This window comes from Opisthocomus hoazin, chromosome 15 (genome assembly GCF_030867145.1).
Source record: "Opisthocomus hoazin isolate bOpiHoa1 chromosome 15, bOpiHoa1.hap1, whole genome shotgun sequence".
NCBI lineage: Eukaryota > Metazoa > Chordata > Aves > Opisthocomiformes > Opisthocomidae > Opisthocomus > Opisthocomus hoazin.
This window is the reverse complement of record NC_134428.1, coordinates 22,226,306-22,252,655: the sequence shown is the minus strand read 5'-3', so window position 1 is coordinate 22,252,655 and position 26,350 is coordinate 22,226,306. Positions and strand designations below refer to the sequence as shown.

At 49.2% G+C, this 26,350-nt stretch overlaps 1 protein-coding gene across 1 annotated transcript; it reads left to right on the top strand.

Moving 5' to 3' along the window:
• The first annotated feature begins 1,183 nt into the window (after window positions 1-1,183).
• On the top strand, window positions 1,184-26,350 carry FBXL18 (F-box and leucine rich repeat protein 18). Its single transcript, XM_075436596.1, is given in 6 exon segments — window positions 1,184-1,210; window positions 1,212-1,400; window positions 2,879-3,079; window positions 3,977-5,517; window positions 8,393-8,611; window positions 20,391-26,350. Coding segments are annotated over 6 exon segments (2,334 nt in total). The 3' UTR covers window positions 20,548-26,350.

Below are 26,350 nucleotides of genomic sequence, written 5' to 3'. Positions count from 1 at the left end.
GCCCCAGGGCTGGCGGGAACCCGTGGCTAGTCCCAACGCAGGCTTCTCCAGCCGACCTGGCTCCCTGGGCAGGGCTTTTGCTCTGCTTATGGGCCCTGGTGATGATTTTATTTACCATTTGCATTGGAAATGCAGGTCTCCTCCACCCTAGCCTCTGCTTTCCCTGATGACTGCAAATATGGCAGGTTGGTATTTTTCCCAGATGTCAAACAAGTCGGTCTTGACTGAAGGGCCTCTGGATTTAATTTGTCGTTACCTTCTATTTAAGTGAAATGCATGACAAACAAAGCAGGTACAGATGCTCTTACTGAGGCTCTCTCTCATTTACGGGCTAAGAGGTGTTTTCCACTTCAACTACAGAGCCTTCTCACAGGCCTAGAAGCAAAATAGGTAATCAAGACTGTAAGTGCTTGATGTTTCTGAGTGAAAACCCCAGTCTGCCCCTGACCTAATTCATGGCCTTAAATGGCAACAGTCAAGCAGGAGGAAAGCAGCAACCTATTCATCTTCCTTTGTGGGTCATCTTTAAAACACATTTTCTATGAACAAAATTCCCAAAGCGTCCACGTAACTGGAAATTCCAGCGCTCTGGCCCTGCCTGTACTTGAGATTTGGGACGAGGAGCTAACAGCAACCGCGCCGAGCCCGCTGCTCCCCTCGGACGTGGCTGCGTGCGGTGGCCGTGCTCACAGCAGCCGGGGGCCACCTCTGCTCAGCCCTCCAGTGAAGCGAAGGATCGTACCTCACCCCCGCGGACACAGTTGTAATATTTAGCCTGGTTAGAGCCCTGATTGACGACCGGGCTCCCTCTGCCCCTCCGTGAGTCACGGCCGCGCCCCGCGGCTCCTCGCAGGGCGGACTGATGTTTTCGGAGCCGACTCAGGGCTCCGTGGGGTGTGGGCCCGGCGTGAGTCAGCTGCTGGGGTGGCAGCAGGCCCGTGGCCGGGAGCTGCCCGGGGCGGACGAGGCCGAGCGGCCGCTCGCCTGGCTCCTGCCGTCCCCGACGCCTCAGTGCCGGTGGCCTTGGGGCAGGGCAACCGGGCCCTCAACAAGCCGGATTCCGCCTCCGCACCGGCTCGGGGCAGAGAGCTGCCGCCCTCAAGGTGAAGAAGCCCTCAAAGCCGCCCAAGCCGTGAGGAGAACGGCGCGACTCAGTGTCCCACATGGACCGGCCACTCCCATCATGGCGGCGCCGCTCTCAAGATGGCGCCCGGGGAGCGGCCGGCGCCTCCTCCCCCAGCCACGCTCAAGATGGCGGCGGGGGTGTGGCGAGGCGCGGAAGCCGGGTCACGGCAGCGCCGGAAGGACCGCGCGGAGGCCGGGCCGGCGAGGAGCCAGGCCGGGACGCGGCCGGTTTGAGCGGTGAACGGGGTCCCGCCGCCATGTTCCGCTGTGGAGAGGTGAGCCGGCGCGGGCGGAGGGGGGCGGCTCTTCTCGGCCCCGGCACCCCCGCGGGCCGTTAACCGGGGCTGTGGCGGGGCTCGTCCTCCGCCGCCGTCTCCGTGAGCTGGGGGGAGCCGGGCCCTGCTCAGATGGGGGCGAGGAGAGAGGGCCTGGAGCCGACCCTGGGGGCGGTGAGGGGGGCTCAAATGGCGGCGGTCGGGGCAGGAGGTGCCGGCGGCCCCGCTCCCCGCGCGGCTCGGGCCGGGCTGCCCCTGGGAGCCGGTTCCTGAGGCGGGGCCGGCCGCCGCCTGACGGGGCTGGGTGCGGGCGCCGAGATCGCCCTCCTCTGGGGGGGGGGGTTTACTGGGGTTGCTGTGAGGTAGGACCAGCTCCTCCTTCCCCTCGGGGGACGCCATGGCTCGAATCCCAGCATGGTAGGGGTTGGAAGGGTCCTCTGTGGGTCACCAAGTCCAGCCCCCTGCCCAAGCAGGGTCACACAGAGCAGGCTGTAGAGGACCTTGTCCAGGCGGGTCTGGAATATCTCCAGAGAAGGAGACTCCACAGCCTCCCTGGGCAGCCTGGGCCAGGGCTCCATCACCCTCAGAGGGAAGAAGTTCTTCCTCCTGTTCAGCTGGAACTTCCTCTGCTTCAGTTTGTGCCCTTTGCCCCTTGTCCTGTCGCTGGGCACCACTGAGAAGAGTCTGGCCCCATCCTCCTGACCCCCACCCTGCAGATAGTGATCAGCATTTCTAAGGTCCCCTCTCAGCCTTCTCTTCTTCAGGCTGAACAAGCCCAGCTCCCTCAGCCTCTCCTCATAGGAGAGATGCTCCAGTCCCCTCCTCCTCCTCGTAGCCCTCCGCTGGACTCTCTCCAGTAGCTCCTCATCTTTCTTGAACTGGGGAGCCCAGAACTGGACAGAGTACTGCAGATGGGGCCTCCCCAGGGCAGTGTAGAGGGGGAGGGGAGCCTCCCTCGACCTACTGGCAGCAGGTTGTGGAATCGCTGCGGGTGGTCCGATGCTGGGCTGCGGTTCTGTTTGTGTGTGTGTGTGTGTATATACATCTGCATGGTTGTATAATGCTTAAGGTTGTCGGAACGGAGGACGCTTAGAGGAAAGGTGTAGAAGGAGACTGCTGCATTGTAGCCAGAAAAGAATCAGGGACGGTTCACTTTTCCAATTGCAAAGTAAGTGGCAAAACTGGAATGAATGTAAACGTTTTTTTCTCCTCGTTTTGAAGTAGCCGATGGTGAAAGAGCGAGTGAATGTACTGTGGCTTTGTGTGAAGTTTTGCACTACCTCCGTATTGTCTTCTAAGGGAAGACTTTTGGTTTCTTCATCCAGGTGGAAGTACTTAAAGATTCAAGCATTTCTGTGTTGTCTCACTTTATAAATCTTTATGAGACTTGGAGTATCTGTTTTCTCACAAGCTTTGCTGAAGTTTCTGAGCTAGGTGCTTTTCTTTTTTTCTTTTTCTTCCCGCCCCACCCCCCCCAGGAGATTGTAAGTGGGGAGAACGAGGAGGAAAGCAATGGCGTCAACCTGATGGAGTTCTCGGATGAGATCCTTTTGCACATCCTCAGCTACGTCCCTTGCACAGACCTTGTCCTGAACGTCAGGAGAACCTGCAGGAAACTCGCAACGCTTTGCCTTGACAAGAGTCTAACACATACAGTTTTGCTTCAGAAAGACTATAAGGTGGGGAGAGTAGCTTGCTTCCTCTGTTAGCTATGAAGACGTATCTGACTTCTGCAAAAATGCGGAGAAGTATAACATTCCAATGTGTCTGCGTAAACAAACTGCTCTTGAACTCTGAAATCAAATAAACAATAAACTGTTTTATAAAAGCATTTGTTTTCCAGAATGCTTTATTAGAACAGCTCTATGCTCCCGTAGTTGTATAAGATGCCATCAGTGAAAACTATCTTCTCTGTGTTTCTGGAAGCTAAAATGAAAGTAAACGTGACTTTCCCTTTGTAGCTGTGGTTGTGTGAAGTTACCATTTTCTCAACACATATTTTCCGTGTTGTTGGGCAAAAAAATCTTGTGTATATTGCTGTCAGGCATGCAGTCAGCTAAACCAGAAAATGTGTATGTGTTATAACAAAAAAATAAACCTTGGGAATGAAGGGTGATACGATTTATGAGGACTGTATCACCAGGCGCAGGTAAGGGGAAGCCTCTCTTACTCATTTCCAAAAGAGGAAAAACTGGATGAAGGAGAATCAAAACATTATTCTTTCAATTTGACTTTCCGTAGATAGCTAGTTCTGCTGAAATAGCTTTGCTTTAGAAAATGGAGGTGGTCCTCCATTCCACTGTCAGTTGCTGAACAGATTTCGCCTCGCAGTCAGTAATGTGGAACTGCACAGAGTAAGAAACTAAAATAAGCGTAATCTTAGAGTCCGTAGCGTGGCAGACTAAGCCAGCTACCAGCAGTATGATAACTGTTAGACTGGGCTAGCGTCCTGAAACCTTTGGATGAGCCACGTAACCTAAGTGCTAACCGCTCTTATCCCCATCTTCAGGTGGGAAACTGAGTCAGTGCACACCATTGCTGTATATCTCATTGAATGTGGTTTTGTTTGAGTACAGGTAAACAAAGACAAAGTGAAGCAACTGATGAGGGATATCGGAAAAGAGATTTACCAGCTGAACATGGCTGGGTGCTATTGGCTGCCCAGCTCCACTATTGATCACGTAACACGATGCAAGAACCTGGTAAAACTGAACTTGTCTGGGTGCCACATCACCTCGCTCCGTCTCTCAAAGATGCTGTCCACGCTCCAGCACCTGCGCTCCCTGGCGATAGATGTAAATCCAGGTTTCGATGCCAGTCAGCTAAGCAGTGAGTGTAAGGCCACTCTTAGCCGCGTCTCGGAATTGAAGCAAACCCTTTACACGCCATCATACGGTGTCGTTCCATGCTGCACTAGCCTTGAGAAACTGCTGCTTTATTTTGAGATCCTTGATCGCTCGCGAGAAGGTTTTATGCTCTCCGGGCAGCTAATGGTAGGTGAGAGCAATGTGCCCCATTACCAGAACCTCCGCATCTTCTATGCCAGGCTGGCTCCTGGCTACGTTAATCAGGAGGTGGTGAGGCTCTACTTGGCGGTGCTAAGTGACCGGACACCTGAGAACCTTCACGCCTTCCTTATCTCTGCCCCCGGCAGCTTTGCGGAGACGGGAGCCACTAAAAACCTCCTGGACTCTATGGCTCGAAATGTATGTCTGGATGCTTTACAATTGCCCAAAGCCTGGATTAATGGCTCTGGGCTCCTGCAACACTTGAAGTTCAACAACCCTTTCTACTTCAGCTTTAGCCGATGCACCTTATCTGGCGGTCACCTGATCCAGAGGGTTATTAACGGTGGGAAGGATCTGAAAAGCCTGACCAGTTTGAATCTCAGTGGCTGCGTTCACTGTTTGGCTCCGGAGTCCTTGTTTCGAAAAGCAGAAGATGACATTGACAGTAACATTCTGGAAAGCCTGGTAGTGTCTTGCTGTAACCTGAGGCACCTCAACCTCTCTGCAGCTCACCATCACAGCTCGGAAAGCATAGGGAATCACTTGTGCCAACTTCTGTCCAGGCTAAAGCACCTGCTCTCATTAGCGCTACCGGTTTGCTCCATCACAGATGTTACCGCAAACGTGGAAAAGCCTCCCACAGCGTCTAATTTGGTGCCCCAAACATTTGGAAGAAAAGTGCGGATTGGGATACAGACATACCCGAGGAACTTAGCGGACCAGGCAAACCAGAAGATAGAGTCTTCGGTATTCTGGGCTCTGATGAGAAGCCTCCGATTTTTGGAAACCTTGGAAATAATTGGGTCCAGTTTTTCCTCTGCCATGCCCCGTAACGAGCCAGCAATTCGGAACTCGTTGCCTCCTTGTGTCCGGGCACAAAGCGTGGGGGATTCGGAGGTGGCTGCCATTAGCCAATTGACTTATTTGCAGAGCCTCACCTTAGCACAACTGCCAAATATTCTTACTGGCTCTGGGCTTATTAACATTGGATTGCAGTGCCAGCATTTGCGGACTCTTTCGTTGGCCAACCTGGGCATGATGGGGAAAGTGGTCTATACGTCTGCTCTCATGGACATGCTGAAACACTGCAAGTGTTTGAGAGATCTCAGGTGAGGAGGGGCTGCCGTTGAACACCTCCGGTTTGTTTGTGGATCTCCAGAAGTGTAGCGTGTGGTTTGTTGTGGCTAGCGTTAAAACTGCGAGTGTTCCTGTGCTGGTCAAAAGTAGCTGCAGTGTCTTGAAAGCTGGGTATTTTCCTTCCAGAACTGTGGAGGACGGGAAGGCATCGCATGCTGTCCTTGAGGGCTCAGGATATGCCCTTTAACCAGTGTTTGCAGAGCAAAAAGTCTCTATGCTGCAACTGCCTTCCTTTTAGATAAGGAAGAGTGGATGCTGCATATTTGGGAGCTAGCAGCTGGTCGGGGCTAGGTTAAACACTACACGCTTTTGCTGACTTTTTGGCTTTGTGTACACATACGTCTTTTAAATTTCCAGGAAGGAAGACACTCCTACAATGTCTAAAAAACGTAGAGTTCTCCTCAGGTTTCCCACTGAGATATTTTTCTGCCCTTGGTTTGTATTAAAATCTTGCCTGTTTTTTTTTGTTTGTTTCTTTTTCTTTTCTTAACAGTATATTGAAAGCATTCCAGATTTAGAGTTTTTCCTGTTTATGTTCCTTTCTTGGTAGGGTCCTTTAGATCCTACCAAGGATCTGATCATCAAGGGTGCATAAAGGAGCTTTCACAGTAGCCAGAAAGTGCTTATGAAAGCAAAGGGCATGAACTGTGACTGCTTCCTTGCACCGGTCCATATGAACACAAATGTCATTACTTGAGAAGGATGGGGTTTTAAATTTTTTTTTTTCCCTAAATCAGCTCTGTTGGTGAAACTGCTAGACTTGTCAGTCCCGTTTGTCATCCTCTGTTCACAAAATGGGTCTAAAATGTAGTAACAGTAGTAACAGCAAGGTCACTCCTGTCACCACAAAGACAGCGTGAGTGAAATTACTGCTCATCAGCCGAGACTGGTGTTTGTGTGCATGTTCCTGGTCCATTGCTATAGTGAAGGAGCCAGGGTGGCTAAAACACCTCAGGAGGGTTTTCATTTTCCACCGCTTCCCATTTCTAACAGGCAAGGAGGATGCTGGTCTCTCATCCAAGGGATGGCAGCTGTTGGAAATTCAGTTGCTTTATGGCTTGGGTCACACGAATGTGTCTTTAACCTTCAGTATTTGACATAGCCATGGAAGAGCTAAGGTCTGGGGGAGGAGGTGTGGGTGTGCAGCATTGCTTCACTCAGTCTAAGCCCTGTAGTTTCCAGAGACTTTGAAATGGAGGCCAAGAGTGAAAGATGGGAGGCAGCGTAGAGCCTTGAATAAAGGACGAACAAGGGTGTCTCCTTCTAACAGCCAGGCGTTTTGTGTCGATGTGAGCTGTCTTGCTTCTTGTTGTTCTTTCTTGAGTAGAGTCTAAGGCTTTATATAGGTTTAAGAGGATTTTAACGTTTAGCACTTCTTGCTAATGTAGTTCCCTTTTCATTTGACTAATTCTCTGCTGCTTCTACCCTTTTTTCCCCTCCCCGTTTTCCAGGCTGAGAACTAGTCCTAGGGGCTATTCCAAACCAACATTGTCATCTAGCGAGTGAAAGGCAGTATTGCAAGTATGGCTGTCGTTGCAGAGATTAACTGAGAAACCTGCTGCGAGATTGCGGGGGCTTCTGTGCGTTTTGTCCTAAACTTATAATGGATCAATAATGCTGTTAAAAAATTGAAGAGGCTTCCCATTTCCTTAATATTAATTTTCAGGTGTTCCCCAAAGTGGTCGTGGACTGTTGGGATCTTTTCAGGCAGTGCTACCTGACCAGCAGTCGCAGGCTGAGACTAAACCAGAATTTATCAATTAACAGGATTAAGTTGCTGAGATACCCCTGCATACTACAAAAGCCTATGCAGAGCTTATCCAGATCAGACTGGGACCGACAGCTTGTTATCATGGAATGGATTAACCTTCTTAGAGCTCTTGGCCTTGCTGGCCCAGTGACTGGGATTCCCACGTGCTCTGAGGCCCTGCAGTAAATCTGCCCTAAGCAGACGTACTCTCTTGGTGACACTGGCCCCGAGAAGATTCTGCTTCCTTGCAGATTGGATCCTGTGAGGGAGTCATCCAGTTATGCTGCTAGTGAAAACATAGACCCCTTGTTGGTCAGGTGTGGCTTCGCCATGTCGTTTTGTTGTCCTGCTCTGGGCTGTGATGTCAGATTGTGAATAGCCATGATAGAGGACCCTGTGTCTCTTCTCTGGGCCAAGTGTTTAAGATAAACGTTGAATTGATGATTCTTCTTCCTGCGGGAGAGCAGTTGCTTTGATCCTTTGCCATCCTCTGGCCGGGGATGGCTGGTTGTGGTCACTTTCTTGGCTCAGAGGCCCAAGTTCTGCATCACCATGTGTGCATTGTGAATTTTTCATGCCTGCTTCTCTCTAGGCAGTAAACTGAAGAAGACTATTTTGAGCAGTGTTTGGTGCGCTGGAGCAGCAAGTTCCTAAATCTACATCAGCTGCTCACTGGGTGTTCAGGCAGCAAAAGCTGAGCTGTGCTTGTCCTGAGACCAAAATGGATTTGCTGGTCGGGTCTGAGACCCATCTTAACCAACGTGCTTTGTGGAAAACTTGCAAAACTAAGGTTACTCCCTGTGGGCACTGGAATTCTGCAGTTCAGGGTCTTTCTGCCTATTTGTGTCCCTGTCCTTTAGCACACACCGTTCAAGAGTAAGTAGCCAGGAAGAGGTCTGAGCGTGCAGTGCCGGGTTTGTTGTGCCGTACCGCTGGCACAAGCGGGTAGAAGGTTATCGCGTGTGTGAGGGGAACAGGCACTGGGGGACGCTGGTTGCTCCATTTGCCAGCCCCCCACGAATGTGCTGTCTTCCCTCTTGTCCGAAAGCGGCCCAAGCATGAATTGCCCATTGACTTGTTTTTGTTTATTCTTGCAGGCTGGAACAGCCGTACTTCTGTGCGGGCGCCCAGTTCTTCCAGGCACTGAGTCATTGCTCCTCTCTCCAGCGGCTTTGCATCGTCTCCCGGAGTGGGACTCTGCAGTCTGACGCAGTGATGTCATTCATGGCCAACTGCCTTGAGGTCGTCATGTGCCACATGTTTATGGGAGAATCTCTTACCGTTTGCAAAAATCTCCAGCAATCTATTGTCCGGAGGTGAGTGCGGAAGGGGGTTGATGGGGGATTTCTGGAGCTGTTGAAGATTTATCTCCATTTCCTTGCTTGCCAAGGTTTATATGGCTCGGAGCACTTGTTCCAAGAAGCTAATAGGTACTGTGTAACCGCTTGGCACATCAACTAGCCTCTTACTTTAATAAGAGTGAATCAGTGAAATATTTGAAGGTATTATATGAATTTTTGATTCCGTTCCCACCCATGTTCTCTGCAGTTCTGTTGGCTGAATTGAAGTTCTGGATGTAAAGCTCCATCATAAATCAAATGACACTTTTTGTGTAAACAAAACATCTGCCGACATTTTAAGTACTGAGAGATTTGACCTTGAAGCTTTCCTCTTTTCCCACAAGTGACTAAGATAATTCTCCGTCCTCTAATCACTTGTAAATGTCACTTACTGATAATCCCCTGGCAGCGCAATTCAAAGCCTTTAAAGGGTTGTTGTGAAGGGTTTTTCTTCAGGGGGTGTGGGGGGGGGGAGAATTGGTACAAACTGCCTTTGCGCGTTTGGCAGTTCTTAAATGCATTTTGCTTGGCCCCTTGCAGTGTTCTGAGGCTCACGTGGTGGGAAACGTTTGTGTGTGAGCCGTGAACTGCATTTGAAAAGAGAGCTTTTAATTACGCTTGGCATTTTGAAATCTTCTAATAGTGGCAGTCATCTTACAAAATATTTCCCATACAACAGACTTTCCATTATTTTTTTTTTTTCTATAAGGCTTTTTCGCCGTCTTCAGTGTGTTTTCTTTGTCACCTACTGTTGCTTTGCCCTGTTAAGCTTTAATAAAAATTTCAAATCACACGGCATTATTACTGCATCCTAAAGGGTGCTCCTCCCCCCAGCCTTTCGTCGGCTTCAAACTGACTTATTACACTTGGCTTGTTTCCGCGGATCAAATCCAGAAGAGCCCATGACAATATTAGCTACCTACCAAACTGCACACGAGATTGTTTGCTACGGCCTCCGAAAGGCTCTGTGTCCTTCTAGGATAGTGACTGTTGGAAACATCTAAGTAAATACCTTGTGATGTGACAAGGATTCTTTGGGTTTGTTTTTCACAGGGCTTCATATCTGTAAAAACATTTCTTGGTGGATTCCAGCTGTGCTTTGGGGATCCTTAGAAAGAACCGAGAAGCTGCAGTTCCTGCTGTTGATTCTGCCCTCCCCTCTGAGGTGCGGCACTGGCCAAAATGTTAATGTCCACTTGCTGAGCAGAAATATGCTGTTCTGCAGTCTTTTCTCCCTCTTTTTCTCTGTGGTGGATGGATTCTCACTACATTCTGTACCTCTTAATAATTTAAACCCTGGAAACTTTCCAAAGAGCAGCTGATGCCTTGTGGAAATGTTAAAAACTATTTTTATATTTAGCAACCGTTCTGGCTGTCATACTATTTTTCTTCTTTTGTATTTTATTAATAGAGACGTTTATATGGAAACAGGATTTCTGAAGGTTTTGTGTGTAGTTTTTTTTTTTTTTCTGAAGAGAGCATCTGTTCCCACTGCAGATTCTACACCTGAAGTCATAATCCTCTATGACACTGTAATTGGTGGCTCTGGAAACGATTTTGATGTCACGTAAGATTATGACTTCAGGAGGAGGATAAGCAGTGGGAGCAGATGCTCTCCTAAGCAACAAAGATCCTGTTCTCATGCAACTGTCTCTAGCAATAAAACAGAAGGAACAAAATACAGAAAACGATGTGTAAGCAAAGCCTGGAGTCTTCCGTGAGCCATCAGTGAGTCTTTAACCACGTGACTTTTCCAGTGATCCCCTTCTCATCCTTCCACAAATGTGCCTTCGGATGGGGTCAGGAATTGGCTTTCTCTTGACTGTGTTTTGTCTCCTACTCCAAGGGCAGAGATGTGCAGTAAAATCCGTGTGTGAGCTAGGTCATTGCTTAAGCCTGTGGATAAGGCTCTAATTCACACAGCATGACTTCCTCTAAAAATGTGCTGCTGGTGTCTTTTTAATCTGAGTTTTAAATTGGAAGAGTCCATTGGGCAGCAAGTTTGAAGTTATATATCCTTGTGCCAGAGAGAAATAAGGTGTTTTATCCTTTTTTTGGTTTTTTTTTTTTTCGGGTTTGTGTTTGTTTGTTTGGAATGTATGCAGATGCTGCGTGTTCAGGGAAAACATGGAGACTGAGTGGGAAGGAGGAGGCGAGAGCAGGGAAGGCAATGCTGTGAGTCTTTCTTTGTTTGCTCCCTTCCTTGTGCAGGGGGAATCGATCCATATTCCTCTGGTCCCATTAAGGGTTAGAGTGCCTGTTTTAGGGCTGCAGAGATGGTCTCGTTTAGGCTGAGAGCAGCCAAATGGTTGCTGATTTTGAGCAGGGAGATGGGGCCAAAGAGATTCCCATTCTCCCAGTGCCTCTAAAAAGAGAAGGAATGGGAGTGGGAACTGGAAGGGCCTGAGGCTGGGCGTGCACCAGTAGTTTGCTGTGGGTGGTAGAGCTGGGAGGGCTTGAAAATGCCGTCTAGTGCAGGGCCATCCTTTCTCAGATATGGATGCACAGGAGGGTTCAGATCACAGAAGGGGCTGGGCCTGATTTGGGGAGAACAGACTGGTTTCAGCTGCCGTGTTGTACTGGATGATGGTGTCTATACAGGATGTGGTGATGGGAGCTTGGGTATTAAGTCTCCCGCATTACACCGATGGCTTAAAGCCTGAAGTGATTCTCAAACTCTTCCCCTTGACAGTAAAATAAGCGTAGTATTACGTATTTCTGTTCTGCTGGCCTGAAAGGAGAGCTGCTCTCGTGTCTGTTAGTCTTGTGATAGCTCTAAACTGGGTCCTGTGGTGTCCAGCTTTCTTGTGAGCAGTTTTCTGGTTGGAGTTTGCTGCTATTTGGGACAGATTAGTTTACGTATTTAAGTCATTAAAAGCCTCTGATTCAGTTCTGCCTCTTTTGCAAGGGAGCACAGTAAGCAGAACTGCACTCATCTGGAGCCCTCATCAGCAAACAAGAGGCTTGCAAGGGCAAGGTCTCCTCTGAGCTTTAGAGAAGACTGTTTCCCTCTGGGCAGATAAATCATTGCAGGGTTTTTCTTTATTCTTCTTTTATTTTTTTCCTCTGTGTGAATGGGAGGGGTGATCTCCTTTCTGGTTCAGGGAGATGCTCTGTGCACATAAGAAAGGCCTGGTGGTTAGAGTGGGAGATGTGGCTTGAGTGATCCATATCCACTTCCCTGATCTTCCTCAGATTTCACATGTGACAGTGGTCTAGTCGCAATTTCTCTGTAAAATGCCTTTTTTTTCCCCTGTCACATGGTGCTCAGCTGCTGCCACACTTCAGATAGCAGCGGATCTAACGAACACAATGTTTTCCCTCTTACGCTTGCACCCTGACTTAGCCAAAGTGCTGAGCTCCAAGCACGTGTTGTTTGTGTTTAAATAACTCTTCGGTTAAAACCACTGCAGAGGTAATTCCAGATACACTAAAATACCACCACTCAGGGACTCGCAGTTCTAGGTCCACGTGTGACCCCAGACCTGTTGCTGTGCAAAGACACTTCTTTGCAAAAAAAGAAAAAAGGAGATTTGCTGCTCCGCTTTGGGCTGAGTTGCTGTGCTGGGATGCTTTCTAAACGCTGGCAAAGAGCCCTGTGTCCAAAGCCTGGTCCGGGCTTCCAACAGCTGCTCCCGAGGGTTTGTTTCCACACTGTTCTGTAGTGAAATAGTCAGTAGATGGAGCTGTGACCTATGGAAGGTGCCCCACTGCTTGCTGATGTGTTGCATGCTAAGTGATTGTATTTATATGCTTGTATTTCTCTGTCCAGAAATCTTGCGGGCAAGGAATTTGGATTACTTCAGGATTGCACGGCTACACGGCGTGGTTAGTGGGCACTTCACAAATGTGCAGAAGTTGTTGCTTTCCTGGTGAAGCTTACCAGGAGAAAACAGGCTGGAAGAGGGGATGCGAAATGCTTTGGCAAATATCCCCTTGGCCTCAAGGACAGATTTTGTTTTCCAGTGTGTTCCTTTAGAATTTTGTTGGCTTTAGCTGAAGTGTATAGATAGCTCCTATCATTATAATGATTCTAAGGACTCTACAACATGAGACAGTACAAGCCTCTGAAAAGTCCTTGAATAAAACACCTTGGAAAAGATCAAGGAAGCAACAGTAAAAAAAAAAAGAAAAAAAAGAAACCCAAAGCAAAACAAAAAACCTCTGTGAGCGCGGTGTCATTAGGGATTCTTCATACAGACGGGGAAAGTGTCAAGGCGTAGAGGTGAGTTGTGATTTATAAAAATGCAATCCAAGTTAAGCCGTGGTAGAGAGCGTGGTCAGGAAGCAAACGACTGTGGTGCAGCCGACGTGGGTTTTGGGGAGGTGGGTGGGTAGCTGGGCTGCTTGGCTGCTCACATCTCCCAAAAGCACTGTTGTCGTCTCCTGGGGTCCGATAGCTGCGGGGAGAAGGTGCAGAGGGCTGGGTGGGCTGGGGTCATGCTGCAGCATCCCCTGAGAGATGTGGGGTGGGGAGTCGGGGGCTGGCAGTCCTACCTTGAGCTCTCGGCCCCTTTTCCCCGAGCCACGCTGGCTCCCTGTCTGCAGCAAAAGGCTTCGCAAAGCGACACTGCGGTGCCGTGCCTCAGGACTCAAGCGACTCTGAGGGTTAACCAGTGCTGGAAAGTGCAGAGAATTTTACTATTTTAGGACAATCTGCCTGTTCTGAGGATCCAGGACCCAGAGAAACATGAAGTTAGCCCTCCTCCTTCTGCCAGTGTCCGGTACAAGCTCTGCTTCGTTTGAAGTGAACTTCACAATAGGACTCCTGCCACTTTCCAGGAATAGCTATTTCAGTCTGAGTTAGGTCTTGCTATTCGAGCTTCTGTAGCATTATCTAAATTTTCCTCAGCTTGTTATTGTCCTTTTTTAACATGAAACTCGTGGCTGGATCTTACCTTTTCTTTAACTGCTGATTCCAGTATTCCAGTGGCTCTGTGTGGCTGAGCAAGCCATGATGCTCACTGAAGGGATGAAACACCCTCCTGGGATTCAGCTGCAGAAACAGGGCTTCCGGGTGGGAGCATGGGCATGAAACTGGGTATTTGGAAAGTGCTGAGCCAGCCAGTCCCTCTCCTGGCATTTAGCACAGGACTGAGCTATCACAAATTAATTGTTACTCACCTCGGAGCTAAGCGTTCCCCCCTCCCATGTCGCTATTGCCCTGCGTGTCCGTGCAGTATTCCTCTTTCCTGAGTACTCATTGTGGACTTGGCCTCAGAAAAGCCCCGTTGGGTAATCATTTTTACTGTTAGATTGGGTGGGAGGAGGCTGTTAGGGCAGTAAGCGAGAGCAAGATCATTTTCGAATTCAGCAGAGTCCTCCAGCATTCCTCCTGCACTGCCCACCTGACTGCTGCAATTGTATTGACACTGCAAAAAAGCTGGTATTACCATCTAGGGCTGATTCGAGATTTTCAAGCTGTTTTTGCATCCCTTCACCGCCTTTTCTTCCTTCTGACCTTGAAGAAGTCCCTCTCAGTACGCTGCTGGCTTCCCTGGATCCCAGAGCCAGCACGGTAGCTGCCAATCCCCCTCCGCTAGCCTAAGCATGTTGCGGGCTCAGGCCCTGCGTCTGATTGCAGAAGACTTAATGCATCGCTAGGCTGGTGTAGTGAATCATTAGCATCCTGTTCCAGCTTTCATTGTCTGTTTCATTTCCTGCTCTTAGAAACCCCTGAATCATTCTGTCACAGACTGAATAACAAACTGCATCCTTGTCAGCTTGCGTTACCCAAGAATTTGTTGGCGGGCTTGGCGAAGGCTGAATCTGCTTGAGGTGTGGTCCAGACACCTTTGCTTCTACCAGGGATGTTGTTTATGGGTGGGTTCAAAGACTTCACAAGCCAGCACGGCTTGTGGGACCATCCCCAATTCGGCATAGTAATGTATCTTCTTTTGGGGGCACTGACTTACACTTTTCTTAAATGCATTCCTGTGGTTGACCCACACGGCTGCTTCTAACTGCTAGCTCGTGTGTTTTGAAGGGAATTCAGTCCTGAAACCTTCCTTGGAGGGTAGATCGGTTTGTGCATGAAACGGCTTTCAAGGAGTGTCCTCCTCTCTCTCGGCTGAGAAATAATATTGGAGTAGTACTGTCGTGCTTTCTCTTCATGAGGGTGTAAAAGGCTGTACGGAAGCATTAACTGCAGCTTTAAAGCATTTCCATAGTAAAATAAATCTAATTGAGCAGTTATTGCAGTAGCTTTTTAATTTGTGGAGGAGATTAGGAAATAACTTTCAGCTGGCTCTGGCAGAGCACTCCCCTAGGACGTGTCCTGGGTGCTCTGGCATCACTCTTTGGGTTCTCCTTCCCTCCCCCTCTCGTTGTCTGGTCACATTTGACTGATGCAGAGTTCAGCTGGCAAAATAATGCAAGAACCTCAGTCTGCGAGCGTGTTTGATATAAACCTCTGTTCACAGGAGAAGTAGCGGAGTGTCATTCATTGCTTACAGTGAGAAACCACAGCAGAGAGATGTAATTTGTCTCTCCTCGGGATGAGTCTGACGTGTATTACTCCTTCCCTGTGACACAATGCAGCGGCAGAGGATGCTGAGTTGAAAGTAATCGAGAGTTGGCAGCGTCGTGTGCGAGTGCCTCCCAGCGTCCCATCTATGCCCCTTCGTCTCAGGTTGGAGGCCATAGCGATGGGACTTCAGGTGAGGGGAAATCGCAGGCCTCGGGAGAACGCCAGCTCGTTTGTGTAGGCAGGAGGGGGTGGAAGATACCTTCGAAGAAAAACAGTTAATGGAGGGAAGTATCTCACTGTGTGGAGTTAAGAGCAACTTGAGGAATCACAGCAGCTTTCCCGGGGAACTTCTGAAGCCCATTTCTGAGATTAGATGAAGTCTGCTCAGCCCTGGTACTCTGGCAGAGCTGGAAGTGAGAATGGCACTAAGGAGTGGGTCTCCTTTAGAGTCAGTGTGTGGAGGCTTTGGACCCCCGAGAGGCTTCTGGGGGACAAGGGGCCTCCCTGCTCATGGAGGAAGGGGCATGAGGGAATCCCATCCACCGTTTCTGTGGCATGGCTAGAAGATGCTCTGGAGAAGTTTCATTTTATGCTCTTGGCAGTCACGGTAAAGAACTTTTGCCGTTTCCTGGTACGGAGTTCAGGGCATGGCCAGTGGAACAAATTGGCAGAGTATGTCTGGCCTTCCTGAAAAGATGAGAAAAGCGTGTGTATGTCGGGTCATGCCGCTCGTCAGCTGCGCCGGCTTGTCCTGGCACTTCCTCCGTTCCACCATGCCATGCTCCAGGGATGGGAGTTTCCAGCCTGGCTCAGGTACGCTGGCTGAAGCTTTCAGGACAGATGCCACATTTGAACTTTCAGACGTGAGCGAGTCTTCCAGCGAAAACAAACTTATGCTGTGCCTGGCGGAGGATAAACGTGGTTTTGTGCGTGTGGGTAGAAGAACTGCATACATGGCAGAAAGTGACTCGGTCTGAATTCTCTTCTGTTGGGAAGCTTGCTCCTCTCCAGAAGCAGCTCAACAGCCTGTGGGGGAAGTCTAAATGGAGGGGGGAGAAGGTGTGCGACTGCAACAGAGATTGGTTTGCATTTGTGAGAGCTGTGCAAACCAGAGACCGCATCTGCTCTGCTGCCGCTGTGCTCCCTTCCCCCAAATCAAGCTGCTCCTCGTTTTCTTCCTTACTTTCCTCTTCTACAGCCTCTTTTCCCGTAAGCTCCTCTCAGTTTGTGGGTTTAAAAAAACCTGGCCTTGATCCACTCCCGATACACCACATTTCCTCATTTTATCTGTTGTGTGCTGCTTTTGTTGCCAGTGCTTAATTATACCACCTTGTGTGCCCTGATTCCTGCTTGCCAACTTTCGTGAAGTGGGATGTGCTGAAACGTCGGAATTTGGCATGGGGCTTTTCTCAGGTTTCTCTGGAAATCTCAAGGGGAAATATATTCTTCGGTCCCAAATGCTGCCTTACCCTTTCCTTACGAGCAAGAGATGGTAAGTTTGAGCAGCACCTAATGCAGCGGAGCTGTCATCTCCTGGGATCTGTGGTGCGGAGAGGTACGGTGGGGCATCATCCATCGTTACAGGCTGGCTGGTGGGATTCTGCGGTGGCTTTGGGCTGCCCTTCAGCTCCATCAGCAGGTGGAGTTCTGGGGACTCCAGAGAGGTATGGCCTCTCCAGAGAGGTATGTCTGAAAACACACACTGAGAGTGTTTGCCAGGAGATAACTGCATTCCAGGGAGTGACTCTTTTGTCTTGCTAAAATCGAGGAAATCTGATCAAAGTGCAGCCTTACTTCAGACTTTTTCTCTTTCTTTTTGACTTTGTCCCTGACCTACATATTGGATCCTGCCACGCTGGTTGGAAGTAATTGAGACCGTAGTGTTAGGCTATTTACCAAGCTGTTCACTTGAAAATAACCTTACTGTGTCCAGTCCACACCTGTTCTGGGATAATTTTGCAGGCAAATAACAAAGCGGGATTAACCCTTTCGGCCACATGCAAGATCTAACTATTGAGTGAGGTTATGCCTCTGCTGATGCCAGCAGGAACTTGTGACACAGGGCGCGCTTCATTATCGGTTTCCCAGGTCCATGGATGATTCCAGTCAGCTGCTGAAGCCAGGCCCACTACGCATCCCCATCCAAATGAGGACACTTCAGAGACCTCCTTGTAAAAGCTCCCGCTGGGTGGTTGTTGGTTTGGTGTTGAGTCTGCTGGAGTAGAGGCTATGCTGGAGAATGTGTGCGGGGGGTATTTTCTTTGTTATCCCAGTGGTTGTTTCTGATTAAAAGATCTGTTTTGAAGGGGCTGCTAGTCAGTTGCCTAGAAAACTTGCTTTCATTTAGTTAATTGTGATGAGCTTAGTCTGGAGGTTTTGTAGGAGAGAGCAGGCAAGCACATCCTTGGCTTCTCTCTCTTGGAAAAAAAAAGCAGGGTTTCATGTCTGAAACTGCAGCTCTTTTGTCTCCCCAGGTCAACATCCTTCTCCGTCCTTCGGGTTTTAATTTTACAAGCCATGCGCTTGCAGAGGTAGATCCAGTTTGAAGTCCATCCAGGTGTGGAATGAGGAAAGAACTGTCAAGAAGATTACAGGAGCTATTCTGCAACTCATTAACTCAATCTCTTCCCCTTCTTGGTATCTCCTCCCCATGCCTGGGGCCTTTTGAACTAGTGCTCTAAGTGCTTCTCACTTAATCTAGCCCACCTGGACAGGTGTATGAAGAAAGGAATTGCCTTCCGGGGGAGGACTAAAGGAGCGTAGATTGCAGAGGGAGTCTGCTTTTGGGAACTGCTAATCCCAGTTTAACATTATGACAGCTGCTCGTTAAAATCAGGGTGTTTTTTTACAGGCAGTTAAAGGAGAGGCTTTGCACGCACATTTAGCTGAGAATAATAGTGAACCATGTGCATTTGATTTTTTTTTTTTTCCTTAAATCACGCAAATTGTACATGGAAAGAATTCTCCGGCGTCAACTTGCTGGGGTATGGAATTTACAAGGTTTGCAGTAACATACAGTTTCCTGTTGGGAGGGGGGGAAATTATAAAGCTTTCTTTTTTTTTTCTTTTTTTTTTTTTTTTAAAGCTTAAGTTCAAACCTCTCATATAAATATAAATCCAGCTTCTTTGGAAGGTATGCTTGCTGTGTTGGGGTTTTCGGTTGTCTTGGTGGCAGATTGTCATGTAAACTTGTCTAGGTTCTCATTTTTATAGCTACATGTAAAGGCTGCTTATAAACTACAATTTTGTATATGGCGAGAAGGCAGCATGCAGATCTAATTTGGGAGAGTCTATATATAAAGAAAGAAGCAGAGGTTTCTTTGCCTCGGGGAGATGGCTGTTTCTTCTTAGCTGAACTTCAGTAAACTTGGTCTATTAACAGGATTTTCTCTGCAGGACTGTGGTGTTGGATAAGAAACATGAAGAGCTGAGGCAGAGGAGGGACTATCAAAGAAACATTTGCTGTATTTTATGTAGTTTCACTGCAGACTTTACCAACTGCCTCCCATATCAGCGGTTATTTGCGGGTTGATTTCTTGTAGGCAGCACTGTGGAAGTAAGGAGCTGCTCAGCTCCTACGCCAGCCCCCAGATCCACCCAAGGAGCAGTGTCCTTTTCCACCAGCCCTTAGGCATGAGGCATGAAGGGCAGGTCTGTGATGCAGAAAGACACGAAATTGCCCCGGGTAGTTTTGATGCTGGAAATCCTTACTCCTGCAGCTACTTGGGTTCAGGAAAATTAATTTAACCCACCAGGACTGAGCAACTGTCCTTGAACGGGAGTTCCTCTGCTACGTGTTTGGCAGCTCTACTCCAAGTTGTTTGTGGATGGGAACATCCTTGCTGTCTCCCTGGGAAATGCCAGTCTCTCGTGGCCTTTTCTTCAGCTGCTGTATTGCTACCTGGGACTTTCATGTGTGTTTCCAGCAGCCAAATCTCCAGCTGTTCCCTCTCTGTTTCATGGAAATCTGTCCGTTTTGGTGCTAGAGATGAGCTGGGAATTTTCCAGACACACATCTGTGGAAGAGAAGTTTATTGAGCAGTGAACTCCTCCTTCGACCCAACGTAACTTGGTTCAGCCTCAAGGGACTGATGCTGCTGGTTTGACTCTGCCTCCTTTGGAGTGATAGTGAACCCTGTCACACGGTTCAGAGGAAGCTTCTTGGTGGCATGGGGCTAATAGTCACAAGTCTTTTAATCTTCAGGGTGTAACTCGAGCTATAGCGTAACTTCCCTTTACCTCCCAGCTTTAAAAGACTGAACTCGTGTATTGCTACACTGAGTAACACTATTTCTCTTTCCCCATGTTCTCTTACTCACCAGGTTGCTGTCATGTAGAGTACTTGCTGATGGGGACTTGGACTCTTTTTGTATGGCTCTTTTCACGTTGTATAAATGGCTTTAACTTTTGCTGTTCTCTTCCTCTGCTCTGTAGTTATCACCCTGCTGCTCCTCTTTTATGTTGTCGTATCAGGCCTCTCGCTTGCAAGGTGCTGGAAGGCAGACCCGGTGGTGTGATGTTGGCAAGAGGAGCTGGGAGGGCAGGAGGAGAATGCAGGTTTCTCTAAGAGGGGACCAAAACACTGCGACCGTAGATTCAGAAACTGGAACCCAAAATTCAAGTGGCAAACAGGGATACTTGTGTGTGTTTCTTTTAGGGTAAAATTGCTGTAATGCCAAGACAGGTTTTCTGCAGCTTGGATTAAAAAGGAGGCTGCAGTGTGTGTGTGAAATGCTTATCTGCAGATCTGAGCTTTCTAAGCTTGCTTCTGCTCTAATTGCAGAGCGTAGACTCTGCTACAGAACAACCCAGCCCGGAGTGATAATCCCAGGCTCGGCCCGGAGGGAATGCCTGGCACTGCGCTGGCCTGGTTTTCTTAATGGCTCTGCAGCTTGCCACTGGTTTGTAGGTGGTGTAGACTGTTACCTCTGAGCACCTTACCCAGCTTGGGCAAAGCTCTTGGGGTGTCTGGTCCTCTAGGAATACCTGTATGTTGTGATTTATTGATTTATTTGTTTATTAAAACTTCTTCCTCCCTCCCCATGTTAGGCCCAATATGGGCATGTGCCAGCTCAACAGACCCACTGAAAAGTGCAAGCCCAGCCTGCTCTCCGTGCTGACACGTGAGAAAAGAGTGGGAGACCAGGACTTCCAGCTGCCCCTCCTGCCTCCTCTGAACAACCCTTCCTTGCCCTCACCACTGCATGATCTGTATCCCTGCAATCCCCTTCTCTTGCACTGGAGAATTTGTGTTTCTCCTCGGCTGATAACCTGTCTCTGATTTAGTTTCCAGGCGGACCGCCCTGCATTAAATGTTGTCATTTTCCCTCTGCTTCATGAGGACTTGACAGAGGTCATCAGAGATGTCCCCATGCGGCATTTGGATGAAATTACCTTGTTTAAAAGCAGAGTGGCTGAGGAACCTCCCAACTTGTGGTGGTGACTGTCACGGCACAGAGAGGTCAGTCGACGTGAACAGGTGAAACAGCTTCTTGCTGGCCTGGAATCCCCATCTTCAGCTTCTGGCCAGCTCACTGGATGCTGTACAATCACTTTAAATAGGTGCAATTGCAAAATAAAAAAAGCTGGTCCTTTGCAGTGGGGAAACATCTGTTGGATATTGCTTGCATCTGAAAACCCTGTCTCAAAGGCTTCTGGAATCTGATGAGTATTTCCTTGCGGTTAATATGAATTGCTTTGTTATTTTACTGAAGTGAAAGGTAAGAGAAACTGACTTAACAGTGCTCTTTCCCCTGTGTCGCCTGGTGTATTTCCCAAGGGCTCCTGTGTACTTTGGCAGTGTGCTTTGTGATATTGGTGGAAATCATTCTTTGCTTCGGTCTGTTTTTGGCAAAGTAGAAAGTCTGAGCCAGCTAAGATGCACAAAAATGTGGTGCTAAACTGAAGTGCACCACATCTTTTCTGTGTTACAAAATATGCCTTTGTAGTGACACACATGCAATCACAGGCATTTAAAGGTTTTTTTTTTATTTAGAAGTACCACAAGGATTCTTTTTTTTTATTTTTGAATAACAGATTAAGGTCATTAGCGCCTCGACCATGGTGTGTTCTTGCTGTTTCCATTGGTTGGTCTGGTGGAAGAAGTTCTCAGCTCTTTTGGAAATCCTTGTCCTAGGGTAGATGGTGCCTACTGTGAATAAGTTGAGGCTCAGATCTGATTTAAATGCAGTCTGTCCTGCAGTGTCGATGGAATGTAGTGTTCCAGTTCTGTCCTTAGATCCCATGCCTTCAGCTCATGCTAATTTTAGAGATGTTATGAGGTATTTTCACAGTGTGATTTCAGTCAGCTTCTCTGCTCCACAGAACTTCCTCAGGCGTCAGTAGTGGTCTGGATCACTTTCATATTGCCTTATTTACTGAGCACTTTTGAAAGCATCAGACAGCTGTACCAAAAGCCAAGTTATGAATTCCTGGAGTGACGTTGCTGGGTGGCAGTCGGATTTCCCTTTCGCTGGAGTGCTTTGTGGTAGCGCACTGGGTCTGTCTTCTGCAAAACAGCTATCAGCTGGAGCTGTCTGAAGTTCTCCACCTGTAATCTCCTAAACACTCCCAAATGTGTTGAGCAGTGCTTCTCTGGGGAGACCCAGAGTCGTCCAAAGATGATGTCCCCATCTTCTTGTCAGCATTTCCTACACAAGATGCCATCTCCCAAACGGTGTTCTGCCATCAGCGGTTCGTAGGAAGCCTGATCCGATGGGATAGATTTGAGAGCAAAATGCATCTCGCAGCTTTGGAGGACTTTCCCTCCTTACTTTCCCATCAGTCGGGTGTGAACCTGCCTGGAAGTCTGTCTGGCTCCTGTAAATCTTGAGCCAAACTGTGGTAACCCTTGTGCTCAGGTAGGTTGCGGTGTTAACAGACAGGTTAATGTTAGCCTTCTGCTAGCACAAGTCTGTGTGTTGCTAAAACTAACCCCTGCGTGCTTTTGCTGTCTGCCCCGAGTTTCTCTCCCTTCCCCACTCAGGACAGGGTGCCAGCAGCGGTCTCTGGTTTGCAGCCGGTAACAAGGTGGTGAGGCCAGCTCGTGCTCCTCTGGGAAGGGCTGCAGCCGAGCTGCGAGCGCTCCTGAAGCATTTGAGACTCTGCCTGAAGTTGGACAGCGTGTGGGTGAGTGCGAGGAGCTGGTGCCCTGTTCTTGGCATCCTGCCACTGTTTTCTCTCCCGCTCTCCCAGCGAGGTCATTCTTTCTACCTCTTGTCATACTGCTCGCCTGTTTGAATCCCTCTCTCCTTCTCCAACATCTTTCTTCTCTCCTCCTCCCTCACTTCAGCAAATTGGATGTACTTTTTGGCAGAAACGCGAGCCGCTGCTCTGGCTAGTTCAAGCCACCTCAGCTCTGCCTAGTTTTTGTCCGTGTTTCCATCCTGGAATACATGGTGACCGTTAGGCAGGGAGCTGTTGGAAGCGTTAGCAAAGCTGCTTTCTCCTCCTTGTGCCTCTAGCCTCAGGGCAGGGTAGAGGGAAGGCTGAGGGTATGGAGCCAGCTCTCTGATACTCAGTGTTCTGTCCTGCGAGGGATCCCGACGCTTGGTACATGCTGTAGCAGCTTGGCCATTCCCACCCTCAGCAGGGATTTCCCCTCCACGTACACACTGTGGCACCAGCAAGAGTTTGGCAGAACCGCCAGCTCGCCTGTTCCTGTCCCGCTGGAAAACCTGGGCTGGGGGACAAGGGACTGCTCAGTGGTGGGGTTAACCCTTGGATCCTGGGGGTTAGAGTAACCTGAGGAAACGTGCCGTGCTCGGACCTTTTGCTTGGCAAAGCCATACCCGTCTGCCTCCTGTCTCGCTAGATCGGAGCAGGCAATCAGGCATGTTTTATAACGCCGTTATTCTGTTGCCTGGGTATGATGTTTAGACATCTGTACTCACGGCGGGTCAGAAGCTCTGATGGCAATGCTACCCCTGATAATCGGGACTAGGAAAGATCACTCACAGGTAATAAAGACAGGACCAGAAATAGTGATAAAAAGCTAAAAATTCCTCCCACCCCCCACTCCCCAACTCCGGGCCAATGCTTGATGCCTCTACTACAAATCCTCTTATGGTGAGTGAGAATTTCCGCTGCTTCTGCACTCCAGGCAGGATTCACCAGATGTTAATAATGTGCTTATTTTCTCTAAGTGCTATTTTGGCATCGGTGTTAATTACAATTTATATTCTGCAACATTTACACTGGGAAAAGAACCCACCCTAATAGTCCCCAATTGGCAGAGCTGGGCTATTAAACATAGCACCATATGTTCTGAGCAGAGCAATATATGGGACTCGCAGCCCACTCAGTGCTGAGACTCCGGCATGTGGTGTTAGAGGAGGAGAGGAGAACGGAGAGACGGGCGTTCTGTTCCTAGCTTTTATTTAGTATGAAATTCCCCCTCCTTTTCTCGGGTCTCTGTCCCCATCTCTCCAGAAATCTCCTTCCCGCTATCTGTGAGCATCTAATGAGGTGATCTCTGAGCCTGCTGATGCCACTGTCCGTAGTCTAAAATAAATTAATTCAATCACAGAAGGTGCCCTTCTCGCAGGGGCTGCCTCTGCAGGATTCCCAGTCCCCGCTGGCGCGTTTCTTGCCGCACTCCAAATCAGACTTCCGATCTTCGGGGACTGCAGAAGCAATCCTTGCTTTGACCACTAACGAGGTGTCCATGCTTCTTTGGGAGAATGATATTCTGGGGCAAGTGCCATTAATGGGTAAAATCAGAAGTTGTTTGCTGGTTTTCTAGCATCCAAAGCCTTGTTTAGTGACGTGGCGTTTGGTTCCTGCGGGCTGGGAGGGTCTAGACTTGAAGAGTGACGGTGGTTTTGGTGGGGGGAATTTGGTGGGCCCAAGTCATCAGCGTTTCAGGAGGTTTCTTGGAAGGACTGTAGGTTAGAAGATTGCTTCCTCAGCTGTTTTGCAAAGCTGATGTCGTGGTCTCTTTAGAAAATGGCAGCATGTCCGCTGCTCAGTTTGGAAAGGGAGCTGTGTGCTAGTGGCTGCTCCCTTCAGGAGAGCTTGGACTGTCAGGGAGATGGCTCAGCAGGGGGAGCAGAGATGGGAGTGAAAGGAGGCACAGCAGGACCGTGTCATGGGCCTCAAATGGGAAGCCAGACACGCACCGTGAGACCCAGCCTCAGTTTCCCCACTTGTGCAAGGGCCCAAGGGAGGTTGTGGGGGTGCGAACCGCTCTCCCCCCCCAGCGAGGTGATGCTGCAATGGGAGGAGAGGGCAGGGTCGGGGCTGCGAACGCAGGCTGAGGGGAGCAGAGCAGCGGCCCCGCTCACTGCAGTCTGCATGATACCTCCTGCTCTGCCGAGGCGTGAGGCTCCCAGGGGAGCAGAGCAGGATCAGTCCCCGCTCCTTGCTGATCTCTGGAGGCGTGATAGTCCCGGGGCAGCGTACAGGAACAGGGACTGTGCGTTGTAAGGTGCCGGGTGCTTCCTCCCAGCAGCCCTTTTTTGGGATGGGGTTTCCCCCCGCGACTGCAGAACCGCGGGGCTTTTCCTTTGGCGGAGTTGACCGGGCCAGCAGAGTTGTTTCATCTGCTTTAGAGAGGTGCGATCCCACCTTGGCCGGTCCCAGCGGAGAGCGTCCAGCCAGAGCTCCCGTCCCCCGTCTGCGGGGAGACCTGTGCGGGGAGCCAGGCGAGCTGCCGCAGAGGCAGCCCTCCTGCCATCGCGGCTCTCCTGCCTCGCTGATCAGATGCGCAGGCAGCCGGGGCACTCTGGCAGGAGAATCATTTCCATAGAAACCAATTGGGAGGTTGTACGGGGAATAATGATTAATAGCGAAGGGATGTTGCCTCAGGCCCTTTTCATTTTTTAGGGGGCAGCAAGGGACAAACTGGAGCACAGGTAGGGGGACAGGCGGGCTCGAAAACTAATGGAAACCATCCCTTCCATTAATTTCCAGGGCAGCTTCCCCTCTTCTCCTCCTGCCCTCCCCCCCACCCCCACTGCCGCTTCCCAGCTTTCGTCAAATTTTCAAAATGGCTAACCTGGTTAGAAATAATCATAATAATAAAAAAGGATGGATGAGGTCTGACTACTAACATTGTTGCTGTTAGCAGCAGGATTTCAGCCATAAAACATGAAGCAAGGGAGGCATTGACCTTTCCGCTGTTTGAAATGAATGGAGACATCAATATCTATTGTTTTGTGGCATTGACCTCTGACGCGCTGGTTTTGCCCTCCCCTTTCTATTTTTTTAATTTCCCCCTGACACTCGAGGAAAGGGGTCAGTTTGTACCATCTATTGATCCCGATCTTACTTGGTGATGGGGAAATAATTAGAATTTTAAAGATCTCTGCTGCACGCTGGCGAAATGCATACACAGACGTGCAGGCTAAGCCCCCGCTTCCTGCGTTGCGTTCTGCCCCCCCTTCCTTGCAGAGATTCAAAGCTCTGAGATCTGAAGGGAGAGAGATCAATATAGGTTTAATCATGATGGGGTTTTTATTTCAGTTTTTTAAATGGTAAAGTGTAACGTTTTATGTTAATGTTGTTGGAGTCTGGCTGCCTGGTGCCTTGTTTTATTTATTGTTTTAAGTAGCCCCTTCTTTTGTGAACTTCATCTATGTACAGAGAATGTGAAATCAGGCGTTGCTAATTAGCTGTATGACAATTAAGTAATGTAGCACAAAACCATTAGGACACTGGATTTGGTTTTGAAGTTTGTCCTTTGAAGTGGGAGCTGCAACTCCCTGCCCAAGGCTGCTGGGGAAAATGTTTTTCTATCAAAACTTTCTTTGAAAATAAAATGTCAGTGTAAGAGTCCCTATTTCTGTTGTCTCTCCCTAGAAACAGCGGGTGGAAATTGTTTCTTGTTGTACAAACTGCTGGCATTGATAGAAAGGGGAATTCGGAAAAGCGTTAAATGGGCAGTTGGTCTCCCAACACCCCAGGTTCTGGCAGAGATGTCACCAGAACTGCTTGTTCAGCCTGTGGAAAGAAAACGGTGCTGCCTTGGGAGAGAAGACCCCGGTCTGACCCAAGGCCGCGGAGATGGCGAAGGAACGTGGCCCTCGAAACCACGGGCGGGCCTCTGACGCCTGAAGTGCCATCGGGACGCGGCGCAGCAACGGCCGACAGGCTCCTGGGTTTGGGCTCCTCCGTCTGTGCGCTCGTTTGACGCTTGTGTTTGCATCCGGCCCTGTGTTCTAGTAGTGAGTCGAATTCTGAGTGTGCAACCTTCATGTGCGCTGGTGGCATGTAAAACTTCCAATAAAGAGTGGAACTGATTTCGA